The sequence below is a fragment of the Mus pahari genome, chromosome 6, assembly GCF_900095145.1.
Source record: "Mus pahari chromosome 6, PAHARI_EIJ_v1.1, whole genome shotgun sequence".
Taxonomy (NCBI): domain Eukaryota; kingdom Metazoa; phylum Chordata; class Mammalia; order Rodentia; family Muridae; genus Mus; species Mus pahari.
Genome location: NC_034595.1, coordinates 103,072,402 through 103,088,190, shown reverse-complemented (window position 1 = coordinate 103,088,190; position 15,789 = coordinate 103,072,402). Strand labels below are relative to the sequence as shown.

General features: G+C 55.3%; 2 protein-coding genes across 5 annotated transcripts in view; one reads left to right on the top strand and one right to left on the bottom strand.

The window, feature by feature from the left end:
• Positions 1–498: 498 nt before the first annotated feature.
• Positions 499–3,533, bottom strand: Hes2 (hes family bHLH transcription factor 2). Of its 3 annotated transcripts, none has more exons than XM_021201351.2 (5): positions 3,133–3,533; positions 2,746–2,854; positions 2,559–2,654; positions 2,233–2,332; positions 499–2,144 (listed from the first exon to the last, which is right to left on the bottom strand). In XM_021201351.2, exons 2-5 carry the CDS (start codon positions 2,788–2,790, stop codon positions 1,912–1,914), a joined length of 474 nt encoding a protein of 157 aa, XP_021057010.1. In that variant the 5' UTR covers positions 2,791–2,854; positions 3,133–3,533; the 3' UTR covers positions 499–1,911. The 3 variants fall into 3 exon arrangements, with proteins under 3 accessions (XP_021057010.1, XP_029396073.1, XP_029396072.1); XM_029540213.1 differs by having other exon boundaries at positions 2,746–2,793; XM_029540212.1 differs by having other exon boundaries at positions 3,170–3,533.
• A 4,764-nt stretch (positions 3,534–8,297) lies between these two features.
• The window catches only part of Espn (espin), a 32,506-nt gene continuing 25,014 nt past the window's right edge, over positions 8,298–15,789 (top strand). For both annotated transcript variants that reach the window (XM_029540345.1, XM_029540344.1), the window contains exons 1-2: positions 8,298–8,591; positions 11,344–11,537. In XM_029540345.1, coding sequence (XP_029396205.1) covers positions 8,298–8,591; positions 11,344–11,537 — 488 coding nt within the window. The remainder of the gene's footprint in view (positions 8,592–11,343; positions 11,538–15,789) is intronic.

Below are 15,789 nucleotides of genomic sequence, written 5' to 3'. Positions count from 1 at the left end.
GTATCAAGAGATCTTATGTGTGGAGACAGGAGGATGTCCAAAGAGAAGCCCAGAGCCTCTTGGGTGAGTTTGGATCAGGGTCAAAGGTTTCTCAGCCTCTTCTCGCTCCACTAAGAACAACAAAACAGACTGTAGTTGTGCCCTGGTTGGACAAATATGTGGGTGAGCCTATGACAGTGGTTCTCAACCTGTGGGTCGTGACCCCTCTGGGGAGGAGAATGATTCTTTCACAGGGTCATTCGAGACCATCAGAAAACACAGATATTTACATTATTATTCATAACACAGCAAATTTTAGTTGTGAAGTAGCAACAAAATAATTTTATGGCTGGGGGGAAGGAAGGTCACTACAACATGAGGTACTGTATTAAAGAGTCCCCCCGTGCCGGGCAGTGGTGGCGCATGCCTTTAATCCCAGCACTTGGGAGGCAGAGACAGAAGCCGGGCATGGTGGCTCACGCCTTTGATCCCAGCACTTGGGAGGCAGAGGCAGGCAGATTTCTGGGTTCGAGGCCAGCCTGGTCTACAGAGTGAGTAAGAGTCGCCCGTTAGGAAGGTTGAAAACCCGCTGCTCTCAGAATTTGGAGAGGTGTGGTGATCTAAGCGAAGTCCAGGCTGTCCAAGGTTCCATACACTGTGAGCCAGTCACATGACTCTTTTAATCCATCCTGTTTGTTGCACAGCCACTGTGTATCCAGTACCGCAGAGGTACACAAAGGAGCACTATACCCAGTTTACACTCTAGGCAGCTGGGTCCAGCACAACACTGCTGGGAGCCCCCTTCCCTCTTCATCTTTATTGTCTTCCTTCTTATGAACGCCTCCAATTTCCTCACCTCCTACTACCTAAATCAGTGCCCAGACCCATCATACACGTGCGTAGCAAAGCGGATAGTGACTGTCCCTTCCCTGGTCAGTCTGTCTTCCTGACTTTCGTGTCCTGGTCCCCAGCACGGACTGGGGGAGAAGCAGCTTTGTGGCTAGGCGCTGCAAATCCCCATGGACTTGGAGTGAGCCGTGGTTCACAGATCCACTGACTCCTGGGATCTGAGTCTTGATGGGCTTCCAGGCTTCCAGATGGTAGAAACAACCTCTGAGCAAGTTTCTGATAGGCCAGCTGCCTGGATTCAGGGAGTGGTTTACCAGAGAAAGCAGGCAAGCCTGATGGTGGTCCTTCCTCTGCTTCTGCAGAGTCCCTGCCATTCCAGGGCCGCCTGTGCTCTGCTCCTCCAAAGCCACAAGGTTCCTTACAGCCACAGGGAAGCCTCCCTCTTGTCTCACCCTTCCCTCACATCCCAAGACCACCAAACCTGCTGTGGGGGAGAATTCAAAGGGAAAGTCCACACCCCCTCTACAGATCACTGGGAAGGGAAGCCTGAGACAGGAGGAGGAGTGGCCGCCCTCTGCTCAGTGCTCTGCGGAGGAGTGGTCAAAGTCCCCAAGACACGGCTCTGTTCGCTCTGTTCGTGAAGAGGTTCACAAGCCCAGCTGAGCTGGAAGTATAACCAGGTGTGGTGTGGCTGGAAACGCACATCCTAGCAGGTGTGGCATCCGGCTCAGGTGAACTCGAGACCAGACTTTGGTCTGCTGCCCACCTTAGGTGTGTCCCTGCCGAGTCAGCTCTGGCTGGCCCAGTGGCAGAACTACTTCTTCCAGACTGGGCTGCTTCCTCCTCACCCTGCACCTATTTGCTCTTTCTCCTTCAGCCCCATTTCCCCCTCTGGCTGAGCCCTTCCTTGAAGGTTTCATCACCCAGCCAGGCCACAGCATCTGATTCTTGACAGGGCAGTTGGAGCTAGACTGTTCTCAAAGTGGGTGAGAAGATGCAGTCACCATGGAGAACTTCCTTGGTCGGCTAGCCCATCCAGGTCCCTGACAGCCAGCAGCAGGTTCCTGTGGAACATCCAGGAGCCTACCATGGCCTCCAAAGGCCAGGACTGCCCGGAGGAGGCACCGGCGGAGAAGGAGCTGGAGCTGGAGCGGGTGGTGGCGTCAGTGAGGGTGGGTCACCACTGACAGTCCTCTGTCGCAGGTGCTCTAGCAGGCCCGCGCTCACTGCGGGCTCCAGAACGCTGTAGGCGGGCAGTACTCGGGCCAGGCGGGCCAGACAGGCTCGGTAACCCTCGAGGTAGCTATCCAAAGGCCCTGCGCACAGAGAGCATCTGTGAGGCTCAGGTCCTGAGAACGGTGCAAACTGGAGGGCAAGGGACAAGCAGGGAGCATGGTCACTCACCAGGAGCTGCAGTGGTGTACAGGGTCGCAGGCTGCTCCTGTAGGAAGCGCACGGTCATCTCCAGGATGTCTGCCTTCTCCAACTTCGAAGAGCGGGAAGTCTGCGCCAGGTCAGACAAGAGAGACACCCCCACAATAAACCGGGCAGCTGAGCACCTCGTTCTTGCATCCATATGCTCTCCAGTCGCGCGGTGGTCTCTACTCCATCAGGCAGACCTCACGCAGGTCTTTGGATCCCTACTGAGTCCCGGGACCACGCAGGCCCACCCGCCTCGCTGGGCGCCCCAAGACCCTCCACTTCAGTTTTCCGAGCTCCCAGACACTCACCTCCGCGCCCAGCAGCGGCAATACGAGACCCTTCAGCTGGCTTAGGCTCTCGTTGATCCGCGCGCGCCGGCGCTTCTCCAGCAGCGGCTTTAGGTTCTGCGGGAGGGCGGGAGGGCGCTGAGACCACAGTTAGGAAGACCTCCATCGCCCACCCCACCTGCCACGAGTTCCTGTCTCCCGCTCCTACCTTGCGCAGCTCCGCCGCGTCCCCTACTCTTCTGGACAGCCTCATGCTCTGCAGGAAAGCGAAGGGTGCACAGGGTCTGTTACCTCGGGGTGGAGGATCCTTCCCCCTGCTGCAAGGCAGAGAGAAAACCGAAGCCGGTAACCAAGTTCAGTCTGACCCAAGCTCCCGCCAAAGAAGTGCGCTCACCATCAGCCACTAGGCTTTAAGGGGTCTGCGCCCCTGCTCCGCCCCGCCCCCATTGAGTCCGGCCAGCGCCTCTCCCTCCTCCCGCCTTTGTCCCTGCACAGGGTGGGGCTGGAGAGGACGAGGCGGCGGTGTCCCCCAGGGATGCTACTCTGGTCTTAGAGTCCCATCTGTGTTGGGGTCGCGCGATGTGCGGGCACTGACCTCCTGGACAGGAAGGGTGGGTGGGACTAGGCCTCACCTCCTCTCCTGCACCCCATGGCTTCATTCACGCCCAAGGATCGGATCTGCAACTGCGAGCTCCTCCCTAGGCCACCGAAAGGTCCCCAGCGGCTGCAGAGCTACCAGCCGGGGACCTCAGGGAGATACAACAAGGGTTGAAAGGAGAGATTTGTTCTACCAATTGCTTTAAGCTGGGCATGGAAATCCTGTCTCTGCAAGGTCCAGTCTTTCTCCGACCTATGACCAGAACCAATACTGAGGTCGCTGGACCCCTCACTCTAAGTGCTCCATAAAGTCTAAAGCACCCCACTGACTTAAAAATCACCTGGTTCCCCGGCCCTAGGTTGTGAAAAAAGAAACCCGAGCTCCGCTTCCCAAGAAGAGGCAACCCCAGGGTCCTCGAAGTTCATTTCATTTTCAACTGGCTCTGGACTCCAGATTCCACCTGTGGGACAGACGAAGGTCAGCTGACAGGCGAGTGGGGGCGGTCCTGGGTGTGTGCCCCGGCTGCTCCTCTCGGCCCCAGCGGGCCCAGACACGCCTCCACAACGCGTGGCCGTTGCTGCTGCAAACTGGCAGGCGTCCCCCGCCCATCTGCTGCGGGCTCCCCTCCCTGGGTCGGCTGGCAGGGCAACGGCTACCTCCACGGACCCTGATGCAATTTTGGGACAGTCTTGGGCTCCGAAGGCGAGACCCACACAACCAGCGCCAGTAGAAGGCGCTCGAGGGGCGGAGCCAGGGTGGGCTCTGTCCAGGGCACTGGGAGGACCCCTCCCTCCTGCCATCGAGCCCTATTCCCTTCACTAATCCCAAATCCCTGGAAGGGCTTCCACAGCAGACATTCGGAAACAGTGGAACCTGTGCACCAGGGAAGGGGCCCAGGGCAGCCCGGGCAGGAGCGCTCAGCCCTATTTCTATCTGTGGCATGCAAGGACCCATTACTACCGCCAAGGAGTTACTTTGCGTGAGCTCCGAACTCGTTGTTTTCGACCTCCACTTCCTCATTTCCACCAACCCCACAGTCCTAACTATGAGGATTTGTCGCAGCAGGCCTTGGGGCTGCCTGGTTCCCTGGTTCTCTCCCACAGTCGGGTCTAGCATGCCTGTGGGCTAGCCTCTCAATATGTAGACCAGGCCAGTTTCGGATTCACAAAGATCAGCAAACTCTGCCTCCCGAGTGTTGGGATTAAAGGAGTGTGCTACCATTCTCAGTCATTAATTATCTTTTAAGAGCTCAAAGAGGAGTTTACAGGGCTCAGTGCTTGAGCAAGTATTGCAGAGGACCTGCGTTTCAGATCGGATTGCTCATTAACTACCTACAGCTCCAGTTCTGGGGGCATCTGGCGCCCTCTTCTGGACTTCTCAGGCATGGCAGTCATAGGCACAAATTCACACACGGACAAAAAACAGATACACACAGTTAAAAATAAAAGTGAATTCTCATTTTAAAACAAAGAACTGTGTAGCCTGATGGTGGTGGCACACGATTTTAATCCCAGCACTTGAGAGGCAGGGGCAGGTGGATCTTTGAATTTGAGGCCAGCCTGGTCTACGTGGTGAGTTCCAGGACAGCCAGAGCTACAAAGAGAAACCGTGTCTCGGTGTGCAGGGGTTGTGTGGGTCCCTTGCCCAGCCAACTCAGTCCAGTGTCCCCAAGCCCACCCTACACTGATAAAAGACTGCTCGTATCCCCTAGGATGAGTGTGGAAATATTCCTTCCCAGGGCTGCAGGCGACTATTTGAAGACCCAAGGGCAGAAAGCAAACTCCCTGTGCTATGCCAGATACTCCTCTATCCTATCCAACCCCCACTATGAAGGATTTTAAGCTAGGTGATGCCCCCCTCTCTTCAACCAAGGATTCTGGGAGTTTGCTAGGGATCTGGAAGACTGAGTTCTGTAGAAGCAGGAGAAGGTAGTGGGGTGTTCAGAAAGTGGGGCTCAGGCTCTAGGAGATCTAGGATGTCCTTCAGTACCGTGGGGGCATACCCCTGGTCCTTCCTAGGGTACTGAGAAAGGTACCAATCCTTGGCCAGGGGAGAAGCCTGAGAATTAATTTTCACCCAGCTTGGCGGTGAGGGCAGTGATGCATCCAGCAGAAGGCTACGAAGAGACCCTCTGACCAGAGGAGGGAGGCCATAAGCTCACTCCCGGAGGGGGTGGAGACAGAAGGGAGCTTCTGGGATAGAAAAATCCGTCCGTCCTGGGATGTAGAGGGAGGAAGCACACTGGACAGTCATGTTTGTCTCTTCTCATCTGTGTCACCTGAGGCTTAAAAAAAAAAAAAAGACCATGTGAGGGCTGGAGAGATGGCTCAGTGGTTAAGAGCACTGACTGCTCTTCCAGAGGTCCTGAGTTCAATTCCCAGCAACCACATGGTAGATCACAACTATCTGTAATGGGATCTGATGCCCTCTTCTGGTGTGTCTGAAGTCAGTGACAGTGCACTCATATAAATTAACTTAATTAGTTAATCAATTAAAAAAAAGACAGTGAAGTGGCTAAGGGCACCTTCCACTAACCTGATGACCTGAGTTCAATTCCCAGGATACACTTAGTGAAAGGAGAGAACCCACTCGTGCAAGCTGTCCTCTGACATCCATAGGACACACACACACACACACACACACACCACACACAACAAACCACTCACACCTCTGTTTCCACAGCTATAAAGTGAGAGTTGGACCCCTCCGAAGGTGGTTGTTGTCTGTAAGGAAGGAATAAGATGAGCCTGAGATGCTAGCAAGTTCAAGGCCAGCCACTGAAAAAAAAACAAACAAACAAAAAATCAAAAACCAAAAACGAAACAAAAACCTCCCTAAGTATTAACTATTTGAATGACGAGCCTGGCACCTTGCCTGGGTGGTGGTAAGGGTCTGTACTGTGTCTCTGATGACAGGGACCTTTAGGACTGCTGGAAAGGACTCGGTGGAGTAGAAGAGTCAGAGAGGGAGGACAGACAGGCACAGCTGAAAGGGCCTCGGGGAATCTGAGAGGTCCGTCAGCCAGGATGCGTAGTAACACCTGTCTCGTGTAGTTGTCCCTGGCCGAGTTGGTATCGACTCAGAGGCATTTGAGGACAATTAAAAACAAAAAAACAAAAAACACTCGAAGTATCCAGGGTCAAGGCACCAACTTTGTAGGATGGAAGAATTTCAGGAGCTACAGGGGAGAAGAAGCCCGGTCCAGCATCTTAGTTTGGATCCCTGACACTTGCTGGTCTTGGCCACCTGCCTGTTGGGGTATGCTAATGTACTTCATTCAAAAAGTACGGAGCGGCAGCGAAGCTATGGCACTGTGAGGAATCTGGAAACCGCTGAAAAGAAACTACAGGTCCGGGGGCTGGTGAGATGGCTCAGTGGGAAAGAGCACCCAACTGCTCTTCCAAAGGTGCAGAGTTCAAATCCCAGCAACCACATGGTGGCTCACAACCATCCTTAACAAGATCTGACTCCCTCTTCTGAAGACACAAATAAATAAATAAATAAATAAATCTTTTTTAAAAAAAAGAAAGAAAGAAAGAAAAGAAAAGAAAAGGTCCCAGGAACCGCAGGTCCTATGGAGGAATGAGGCCTTACCAGCTAGGCGGAAGTGGTTGGAAACTCAACTGAGCATTCAGCGAACAGCGGCTAAGTCTGAGCTCAGGCGGCCACCGTGCATGGCGCCACCATGTGGTGAAAACGGGAATGGTATCTGAGACTGCCCCGAGACCCACTCTAGGATTCTGCGTCCTGCAAACAGCTTCCGTTTCCAACATTTCTAGCACCGCCCTGACTGGTAGGAGCTAGGCAGTGATTGAAACGACGCCCGGGGAGTGGGGCTGGGTTCTGACTGACCTCCTCTGTGCGTGGGAGACGAAGAGGAAGAACGCGAGCAGTTTCAAGGTTGCCCGATATGCTTGCTGCGCTCCCACAGCTAGCACAACCCCCTCCTTTCCCGGAGCCTCCTCCAGCTCCCACGACCTGGTTCCAGCTATGCCCCTTAAGGTAGTTTGACCCTAGTGCTTACCTGCCTGGACCCTCTAGCACTTCCCAGGGTCCTTGCTCACAATAGCGATTCTTTGGACGAAGGCGCTGGAGCATCTCTCCAACTCCAGCCCTCACATCCTCCATTTCTGGTCCTTAGTTTGGCAGGCCCAGGCCTTCAAGTCCACTCCCCCGATCCCCAACGCACCCTGGTCCAAACAGTTCTAAGTCCTAACTTCCTTTTACTTAAGAAAGAAATAGATGAAGTGAGTTTTGAGGGTCACCCCCCCAAATCATTGTGTTTGTTTACTTGGGGGGCATTGATGCACTGTGTTTGTGGAGGCAGAAGACAAGTTTCCGGAGCTCGGGCTCCCCTTTCATCATGTGGGTCCCTGGGATCGAACTCGTTAGGCTTAGCAGCAAGCCCCTTTACCCAATCATTTTGCTGACTCTCTCCTTACTTTCTCTTTCTGCCTTCTCTCGTCCCCCGTCTCCCGTCTTTTTCTTGGGTCTAGACTCTGTATTCTAGAGAATCCTTGAAGTCCTGAGCAAGGGGGCAGTTGCATTCTGCACTTGGTGGGGCTTTTTAAACTTCTGGGCAGTGGCGTCTAGTTCCCTGGCCTTGAACGTCCCTTCGTACCAACCAGACCAAGCACCAGGCACCTTCTTGATGCCTGTGACAAAATATTTTCTATCTCCCATTTGCCAAGTTCTAGTGGCATTTGTCTCTCCTTGTAATTGCCGTCACTTGCTGGCTTGTGTCCCCAGCTCCTGAAACAAAGCATAGAGGCCACTGGGCAGCTGAATGAGCGGGTCAGTGTTTGGAGGGTACTAGAATCCCATTCAGTTTTTGTGCGCAGCAAATTAGAAAAGTGCGCACCAACCCTTGCTGGCCGCCAGGGATAGGGGAGGACTCAGGGCAGGGGAGGCGGGGCAGAGAGGAGGCGTGGCGGGGGCGGGACCCAGGCTTAAGTGGGCACTCTTCGGGGTCCCCGCCCCAGAGCGCTGCAGAACTGGAGTTGAGTCCCCGGGATCGCAGAACCGGTTGGCAGCCTCTCTGCATCCCGGGTCCGCACTCCTCCGACGGCTGCACTGCGGGGCTGCTCCTGGAGCCTGGGACCACCCGCATGACGCCCCGGGGAACCCACTGAGCGCCGGATCGCGGCGCCGAGGGCGACACCATGGCCCTGGAGCAGGCGCTGCAGGCGGCACGGCGGGGCGACCTGGACGTGCTGAGGTCCCTGCACGCCGCCGGCCTGCTGGGGCCTTCTCTGCGCGACCCGCTAGACGCCCTGCCCGTGCACCATGCGGCCCGCTCAGGCAAGCTGCACTGTCTGCGCTACTTGGTGGAGGAGGTTGCCCTCCCAGCCGTGTCCCGCGCGCGCAACGGCGCCACACCAGCCCATGACGCCGCCGCCACAGGCTACCTCTCTTGCCTGCAGTGGCTGCTCACACAGGGTGGCTGCAGGGTGCAGGTGAGTACACTCTAAGAGAAAGTTTCGGCCCAAAGGGGACTCCAGCCCTCCTGCGGCTCAAAGATGGCTGGAATAGACATGGTCGTGGCTAGGCTGAGCCCAGCGCTCTTCTCTTTCCAAAAGGCTTTAGATAAGGTGGGCCCCTGAGATTGAGGACAGATTCCTGGCTGCTTGATATTAGCAGAACCCGGGGATTGGGGGGGGGGGGGGGGGGGGAAGCTGGATTCTGTTAGGCTGGTATCTCCTAGGGTAGGCAAAGCACTCGCTGGAGGGAGTGGCCCAGGGCAGAAGAAGGTGGGGCAGTGATGGGCCTTGGCTGCCAAATTAGAAGCCCATGGCCGCCAGGCTCAGGTCTGGAGTGAAAATAAATAGGGTCTCACAAATCACCCCAGGCCAAGATGCAGATACCACTAAGTCAGGGACAAAGGTGACAAAGTCAGGACATGAGGTGAGGGACTTCTCCTTAGGGCGTAAGTGGAACCAAGGACATAAGCAACTTTGGGCCCTTCCAACTCGAAGTCACTTCTCAACCCAACCTGGCATCTTTGTGCCTGGTGATGTTGAGGGGTGTGACCTGCCAGGGGGAGTCCTGGCTGCTGAGTGGATCAGAGCCCTCAGTACAGAGAAACGCCCTGTGGTGTGCTGGAGGAAGGCTGGAGAGACCAGAGTGATGGTGAGGGGTGGGGATGGAAGGCCACCAGGCCAGGCCTAGAGGGTCTCCAGGCCGAGGTAAGGAACTGGAATGACGTTCTGGTTGCCCAGCAACCAGCTGAGAAAGGAAGCTGATTTCCAGCTGACAGTGACCACTGAATGGCTCACATCTGTAATCACAGCGCTTGGGAGACTGAGGCAGGAGAACTGCTGTGAGTTTGAAGTCAGCCTGGGGGTACAGAGTGAAACCCTGTCTTTAAAAAAACAACAAAACAAAACAAAACTAACCAGCCAGACAAAATCGGACCCTGGGTTGGCTGCACACCCAAGGGCTGAGGGCCGGTTTCAGTCTCCTCTGCAGTGGCCCTGGCAAAATCCAATACAGCTCCCACCTGCTGTCCTCGGGGGGTCAAGCTCCACCTCCCCATCTTTCTGGAAGAGTCTCTCCTTCCCTCACCTCCTGGCCTTGTCATCAGGAGTTCCTGGCCATGTGGCCCGCAGCCACATGGTCCACTCCTCGTGTCTCTTGGGAGGTTCCTCCCTCCCCGATTCCAGTCCAGCACTGGCCGGAAACCTCCCTTATCACCACGGAGGAGGTGGAAGGAATGAGCAACCTTGTGCCCAGTTTATCAAATGTCCTGTCCTCTCCTCCCAGGAAGCTGGGGGCAGAACGGAGTTCGGGGGTTGACCTCAATCTCTGGTTCTATTCCGGCCCAGAGATAAACAGCTTAGGATGTGGGCCCCAGCACACAAGGCTCCCAAGGCCTGTCCAACTGATGGCACCTTGAACTCAGGCCACTGACTTCACAGTGCCATCATTATGCAGAAGCCTCGAGCTATAGAGATGCCCTAGAACCTCGGGCCCATATCCCTACGGCCAGTGACGAGAGAAGGCTGTTCTTAAGAACAAAGGAACCCGACCTTCATCGCTGTGGTCTTGCTTAGGCCACCTCTAGCTGCCCAAGCCTGAGCTCCGGGGAACAGACTGTGTTAAGCCCACACACATCTGCACCTGCAACCCACAGCAGGGAACTCTGGTGTCTTCCTCAGTCCCTTCTTGCCAGTTATGTTCTGTCCCATGATCCTCTCTGCCTCCAGAGCCTGATGGAGGCCATGCCAGCCCCCTGCTCTCCTGTCAGGAGGCTCTAGGGCTTTCCTGCTGAGATTCCCTGTACCTCAGATTGTCCGCATCTTGGCCACACGTGTCTCCGTGGTATCCTTTCCCTACAGGGAGAGGAGAGACCCTACTTCCCAGTCACCTCTCACAGCTGCTCCACACTTTCTCCTAATCCCAACCATCTCTGGTGAATGTGTGCTTGATACTGTCAGGTCCTGGAATAAGGCCAGTCTCAAACGCAGCCACCTAGGTCCAGAGATCCGGGGTGCTGCTGGGAGCAGCCCCTTCCCCAAAGAGAGACACACAGTAGGTATATATGAAGAACAGGTCTGAACCCAGAGGGTGTCTGTAGGGGTTTTACCGCCTCTCAAGGAGCCTGCTGCTAGTACACACCTACACCATTGGCCGTCTGCCCCAGGCTCTGCCCACCAGTGCCCTGTGACCTCCTCCTCCACAGCGCAAGGACACAGCTTGTTCCTGAAGCCACGTGCATGGGAGTCGACAGGAGGGCAGCTTCTTGGGGGGAGGCGGGGTTGGAGCTGTCCCTTTCAAGGGACACTTGGGAATGAGGAAGAGGAAGAACAAAGATTAGGAGCAGGGGGATCCTGATACCAGCCTGGTGGAGCCTGACCTGGGCACCCTCCTGGCCTTGCTCAGCCTGAAACGTTCTCGTTCGCTCAAGTGTTTCCTTGGTGACAGGCCTGAGCCCAGACTCCTGCTATGATGGTGTATTTTGGGAGGGAGCTCTTGTGTCCTGACAGCTTGCCATCACGCCTTGAAGGTCCCCAAGAGCCAGCAGTTGCTTAAGGACAGAGGCGGGATTCACAAGCCTAGGATCTAGTTCATCCCAAAAGCGCGCTAGGCTTAGCTCAAGCACACGGTCTTCCCCCTGCCTGAAAGGGGGTGGCTGGAAGTGAATGGGCTGAGCACCTGGCCAGAACAGGTTCTTGGACTATAGGGTTCTAACGAGGATCTCTTCCACAGGAAAAAGATAATTCTGGTGCCACAGTCCTGCACCTGGCTGCCCGCTTTGGCCACCCAGACGTGGTGAACTGGCTGCTGTACCAGGGCGGTGCAAACTCGGCCATCACCACAGACACGGGCGCCCTGCCTATCCACTACGCTGCCGCCAAAGGAGACCTTCCCTCAATGAAGCTCCTCGTTGGGCACTACCCTGAGTAAGGACTTCCTCTCCCATTATCGCTTTGTTTCGGTGCTGGGGAGTAAATCTGGGACCGTGTACGTGCAGGAAGTCCACCACAGGGCTGCACTTCCAGGCCAGAATTTTTAAACAGGACCTTATGTAGCTCAGGCTGGCCTCAAACTTGCTAATAAGTAAAGGATTTGGGCCTTGGATTCCTGATCTGTATATTTTCCATTTTCTTCCTTTTATTTATTTGGTTGTTTGGTTGGTTTTGGTGAGACACGTCCTTGGTTGGCCTGGAACTTACTCTGTAGACCAGGGTGGCCTCAGATGCACAGAGATCTGCCTGCCTCTGCCTCCTGCATGACCCCCACGCCCAGTCTAAGGATGCTTGCTCTCTCTGCCTACCGCTCCCCGAGGGTTTATGCTACCACGCGTGACTTAGGACTTTTCTCCTAAGTGGGTCTCTGGGTACAGAGGCCAAGGCTCTGAGGAGTGCCTGTTTCAGGGACCATCAAGGGTTCAGAGGTCCAGGCCTAAGACAGACCCAGCCAGAGCGAATCATTTCCCTCCCACCCAGCCCAGCAGGGCCACAGTCGCTGCTTCTGTCTCTGCGAGCAGCTGCTCCTCACGCCAGCTCCCTTGGCAGCTTATACTTGCAATTGGTAAACTAGACACGTGGGCCAAAGTCACTCGCCCGGCTGCAGCGGGGGGCCATCCCCAGCTCTGATCTGCGCTCGTTTTGAAGACTGCTGTACATAGGGGAGGTGACGTGGGCAGGTAGAGGAAGGTAAGGAGAGAGCTGTCCTTTAGCCCCTGACCCCTCCTATCCCCAGAGCCCCAGGCAGGCCTCCTCTAAAGAATCTTCCAGTAATGTGTCTCTCAACCCATTCCTCCCACTGACGGGGACGTTTCCAAGCCTTCTTGAGACCTGGGTCTAAATGGCCAGGAGCTTCTAGGACAGGGTGGGGGGCTTGTGGAAAACAGAGTCACAGCAGAGCAGAGTGACACTGGACAGTCTGAGGAAGGAGGCAGCCAGGCTTTAGGTGTGCTTTGGGGACAGGAGCCTCAGGGAAAGGACATAGATTTTTTTTTCTTAAAGGTTTAGGAGGCAAGCGGCTGCCACCAGGACCTGGGGGTGAGGGCTCTGACCAGTATCTGTCTAAGTAGGTGGAGCCAGCCTCAGGCAGGGAAACAGCTGCAAGGCGAGAGGGTTAGAACCATCGCCCATCCATCTCTGAAGTTGCCTCAGGGTCACTGTCCATGAGGGAGCCTGCTGGAGGCCAGTGTGACCACATGGCATAAGACAGACAGACAGACACTGGTGTGGACATTGACCAGTGGTCTCCTTAGCTCTGGACAGGCAGGCCGAGCCTGTTTGGCTTCTGGCAAGTGTTTCCCCGAGTGACATTGGGTGGGTGAGCCAAAGGAGCTCTGCAGGGGTGGCTTTTCTGCTTAGCCATTGGTGGCCGCTGAGGTGAAGGCTTTGCGTTCAGGAAGGCAGTCAGTGGCCCCAGAGACCTGTGAGTGTGGGCTCTGACCTGCCACCCTCGGTGGCCCTAGAAAGCTTCGGCCTAGACTCCAGTTAGGCACTTCAGATTAGAGCCAAACCATACCTGTGACACGTCCTCGGGCCCCCAGGCGGTGCTTCTGATGAGCCTGTCACACTCCCTCACTTAAAGCACAGGAAACTGAGTTCCTAAGATGACAGGTCATGTACTGCAGACGCTCTCCGTCAAACACAGTGGAGCTAGAGGTCCAGGCTGGTGGCAGCGTTCTGAGTTCTAACGAGAACCGCTAGCACCTTGGCCCCACTAATGACAAGCCTAGAGTCCTTCGTGGGCTGAGATTCCCATGTGTAAGAAGACTCCACCGGGGCTGTGACACTTGTTGAGGTAAGCCCTAGGGTACCCTGACTCCTCCCAAGCCATACTGAGTGCTAAGTAAGCTTGGGCCCCTGGAGCTGACTCTGTGCCAGACGGCCTCTTTGAGGAACTACCAGGCTGTCCAGGAGTTACCATGAATCTCCGGGAATTAGACAGCGGGCCCGGGCTCCGATCCCTGCTATGGTTTGTGACCAGGATGATAAGGAGGGACCTCTGTATGGATGCCAGGTTGAGCTCAGGCAAGAGGGGGTATTAGGGACTGGGGTCAGGGGCTGGTGTGCCCATGTGATCTCTGGCCTTGGGAGCGGAATTCTCCAGAGCCACAGAGTTCAATAAAAGGACCCCATAGCCTAGCCCTGAAGCTATGGCTCCCCGCTCTCTCAGGGCTTCCTGGCCTGCTGTGAAGGGTTGTAAATTATTCACAAGAGCTCAGCTCTCTCTGGTGCCTCGGTGAGGGAGGAAGGGTGCCATTCCTACCCGTGGGAAACTCGATCCTGCCCAGGGAGACTGTGGGTAAGCATGGGCCATGGTGCTGACAGGTCACAGAGAATCTGGAGGGCCTGTGAACACCAGTTATGCCTTGGGGCACTGCACAGAGCTTGCCGGTGCAGGAACGCGCTGCACTCCTTTCTCTAATCTACCCCAGTTCATTGGACTGAATCTTTCCAGAAACGGAAGTTGCCATAGAACGCCTCCCTCCTTTTCCTCTCAGTACCCTGCAGAAAGGAGACCCCCTAATCTGGGAGTCCTGGGGGCTCTGCCTGGGAGTGAGGGAGACGAGTGGGCTGACAGTCCGCCTGGACAAGGACACAAGGAACACACTGTACATATAATGTCTGCAACCCCACCTGGGGCAACTGAAAAGCCTGAGGGGCTGACAGACATCTTTGCTTCTAACAGGGTTCTTGAGTCCAGGCGCCCCACCCCCACCCCATCCCACAGGCTTTTGTCAAGTCTGCTTTGAGCTGTTGGAGGGGGACCTGAGCTTCACCCTGACTTTGAGATTTGAGACTGGAGAGAGGGGAAGGTCCTGGGGTCTTTCTCTCGGGCTCCTGGGCCCTTATCATCTTTGGACAGTGTCCCACATGTCTCTCTGTGTGTTTTCTTTCTGTCGGATCCCATGAGTAATGAAGCTGCAGGCTTTATCTTCCTCTCCGCGTGTGCCCAGTGCCGCCTCCCACGCAGTTGCGCCTTTGTTTGCTGATTGATGAGGAGTCTGGAATCCTGGGTCTATGCCTGGTGACAGGTTACCGCCTGGGACTTTAGATGGAAGTTCTCTTCTTTGTCTCCCTGTGCCCATTTGGCAAGTGCACACACTCTACCTGAGAGGCAGAGGCTGTGGTGGGCACAGAGTTCCCGGCCTGGCTGCCTCTTTTCACATATACACTCACTCACCAAAGTGGGTCTACACTCTTTGCCCAGTTGAGGGAGACAGGAAAGGCCTCTCCTGGACAATACCTGAGTAAGAAGGGACCAGTACGCCGGATGTGGTGGCGCACGCCTTTCATCCCAGGGGAGGCAGAGGCAGGCGGATTTCTGAGTTTGAGGCCAGCATTGTCTACAGAGTGAGTTCCAGGACAGCCAGGGCTACACAGAGAAACCCTTTCTCGAAAAACCAAAAAAGAAAAAGAAAAGAAAAACAAAAAAAAGGGGGGGGGATCAGCAGCACAGAGCTCCTCTGTGAGGGCGTGGCTGCGGCAGAGCTATGTTGTAGGGGTGTGGCCACGGTAGAGCTACGCTGTCGGGGCGTGGCGCGTGGCCACTGCTGCGGGCTTCATTGAGAATTCCTTGTGTCTGGTGGAGGTTGGGAGAGATGCAAGCAAGTGCTGGAAATGTGTATAGATTGTTTCCGTTGCTGTGACAAATTACCTAACAAAAGCAACTAGCAGAACAATTTGACCTGTAGTTTAAGAGGAGATATAGTCTGTTCCTGGGGACGGGGGTGGGGTGGGAGGTGGGAGGAGGAGGCAGGCAACCTGAGGTGACATGTTCATAGTCAGGAAGCAGAGTTGAATGTGCTCAGCTGGCTCCCCACTTTCTTCCAATTTCCAACAGCCCAGGACCCCAGACCATGGGGTCACTTCCCACTTCAGTTAAATCTCTCTGTAACTGTCCTCACATCTTGCCCGAGGTGTCTCATAGGAGATTCTAAATCCAGTCAACCCGACAATGAAGATGAGCCAGCCTTGCTGGTGGACTGGGGAAAAAAATGCTTTTCCTCTGTGAGCCAAGCTCTTAGCATAAATAGGAGTTGGGATTGACAGGTACCATGTGTGAGGAGCCCTCCTGACCTCCCTTAGGGCAGATGTTCCTGTCAGCAGACCAGTAAGAAATTTTACCCTTTGGAGGCTAGAGAGATGGTTCAGTGGTTAAGAGCACTCACTGTTCTTCCAAAGGGCC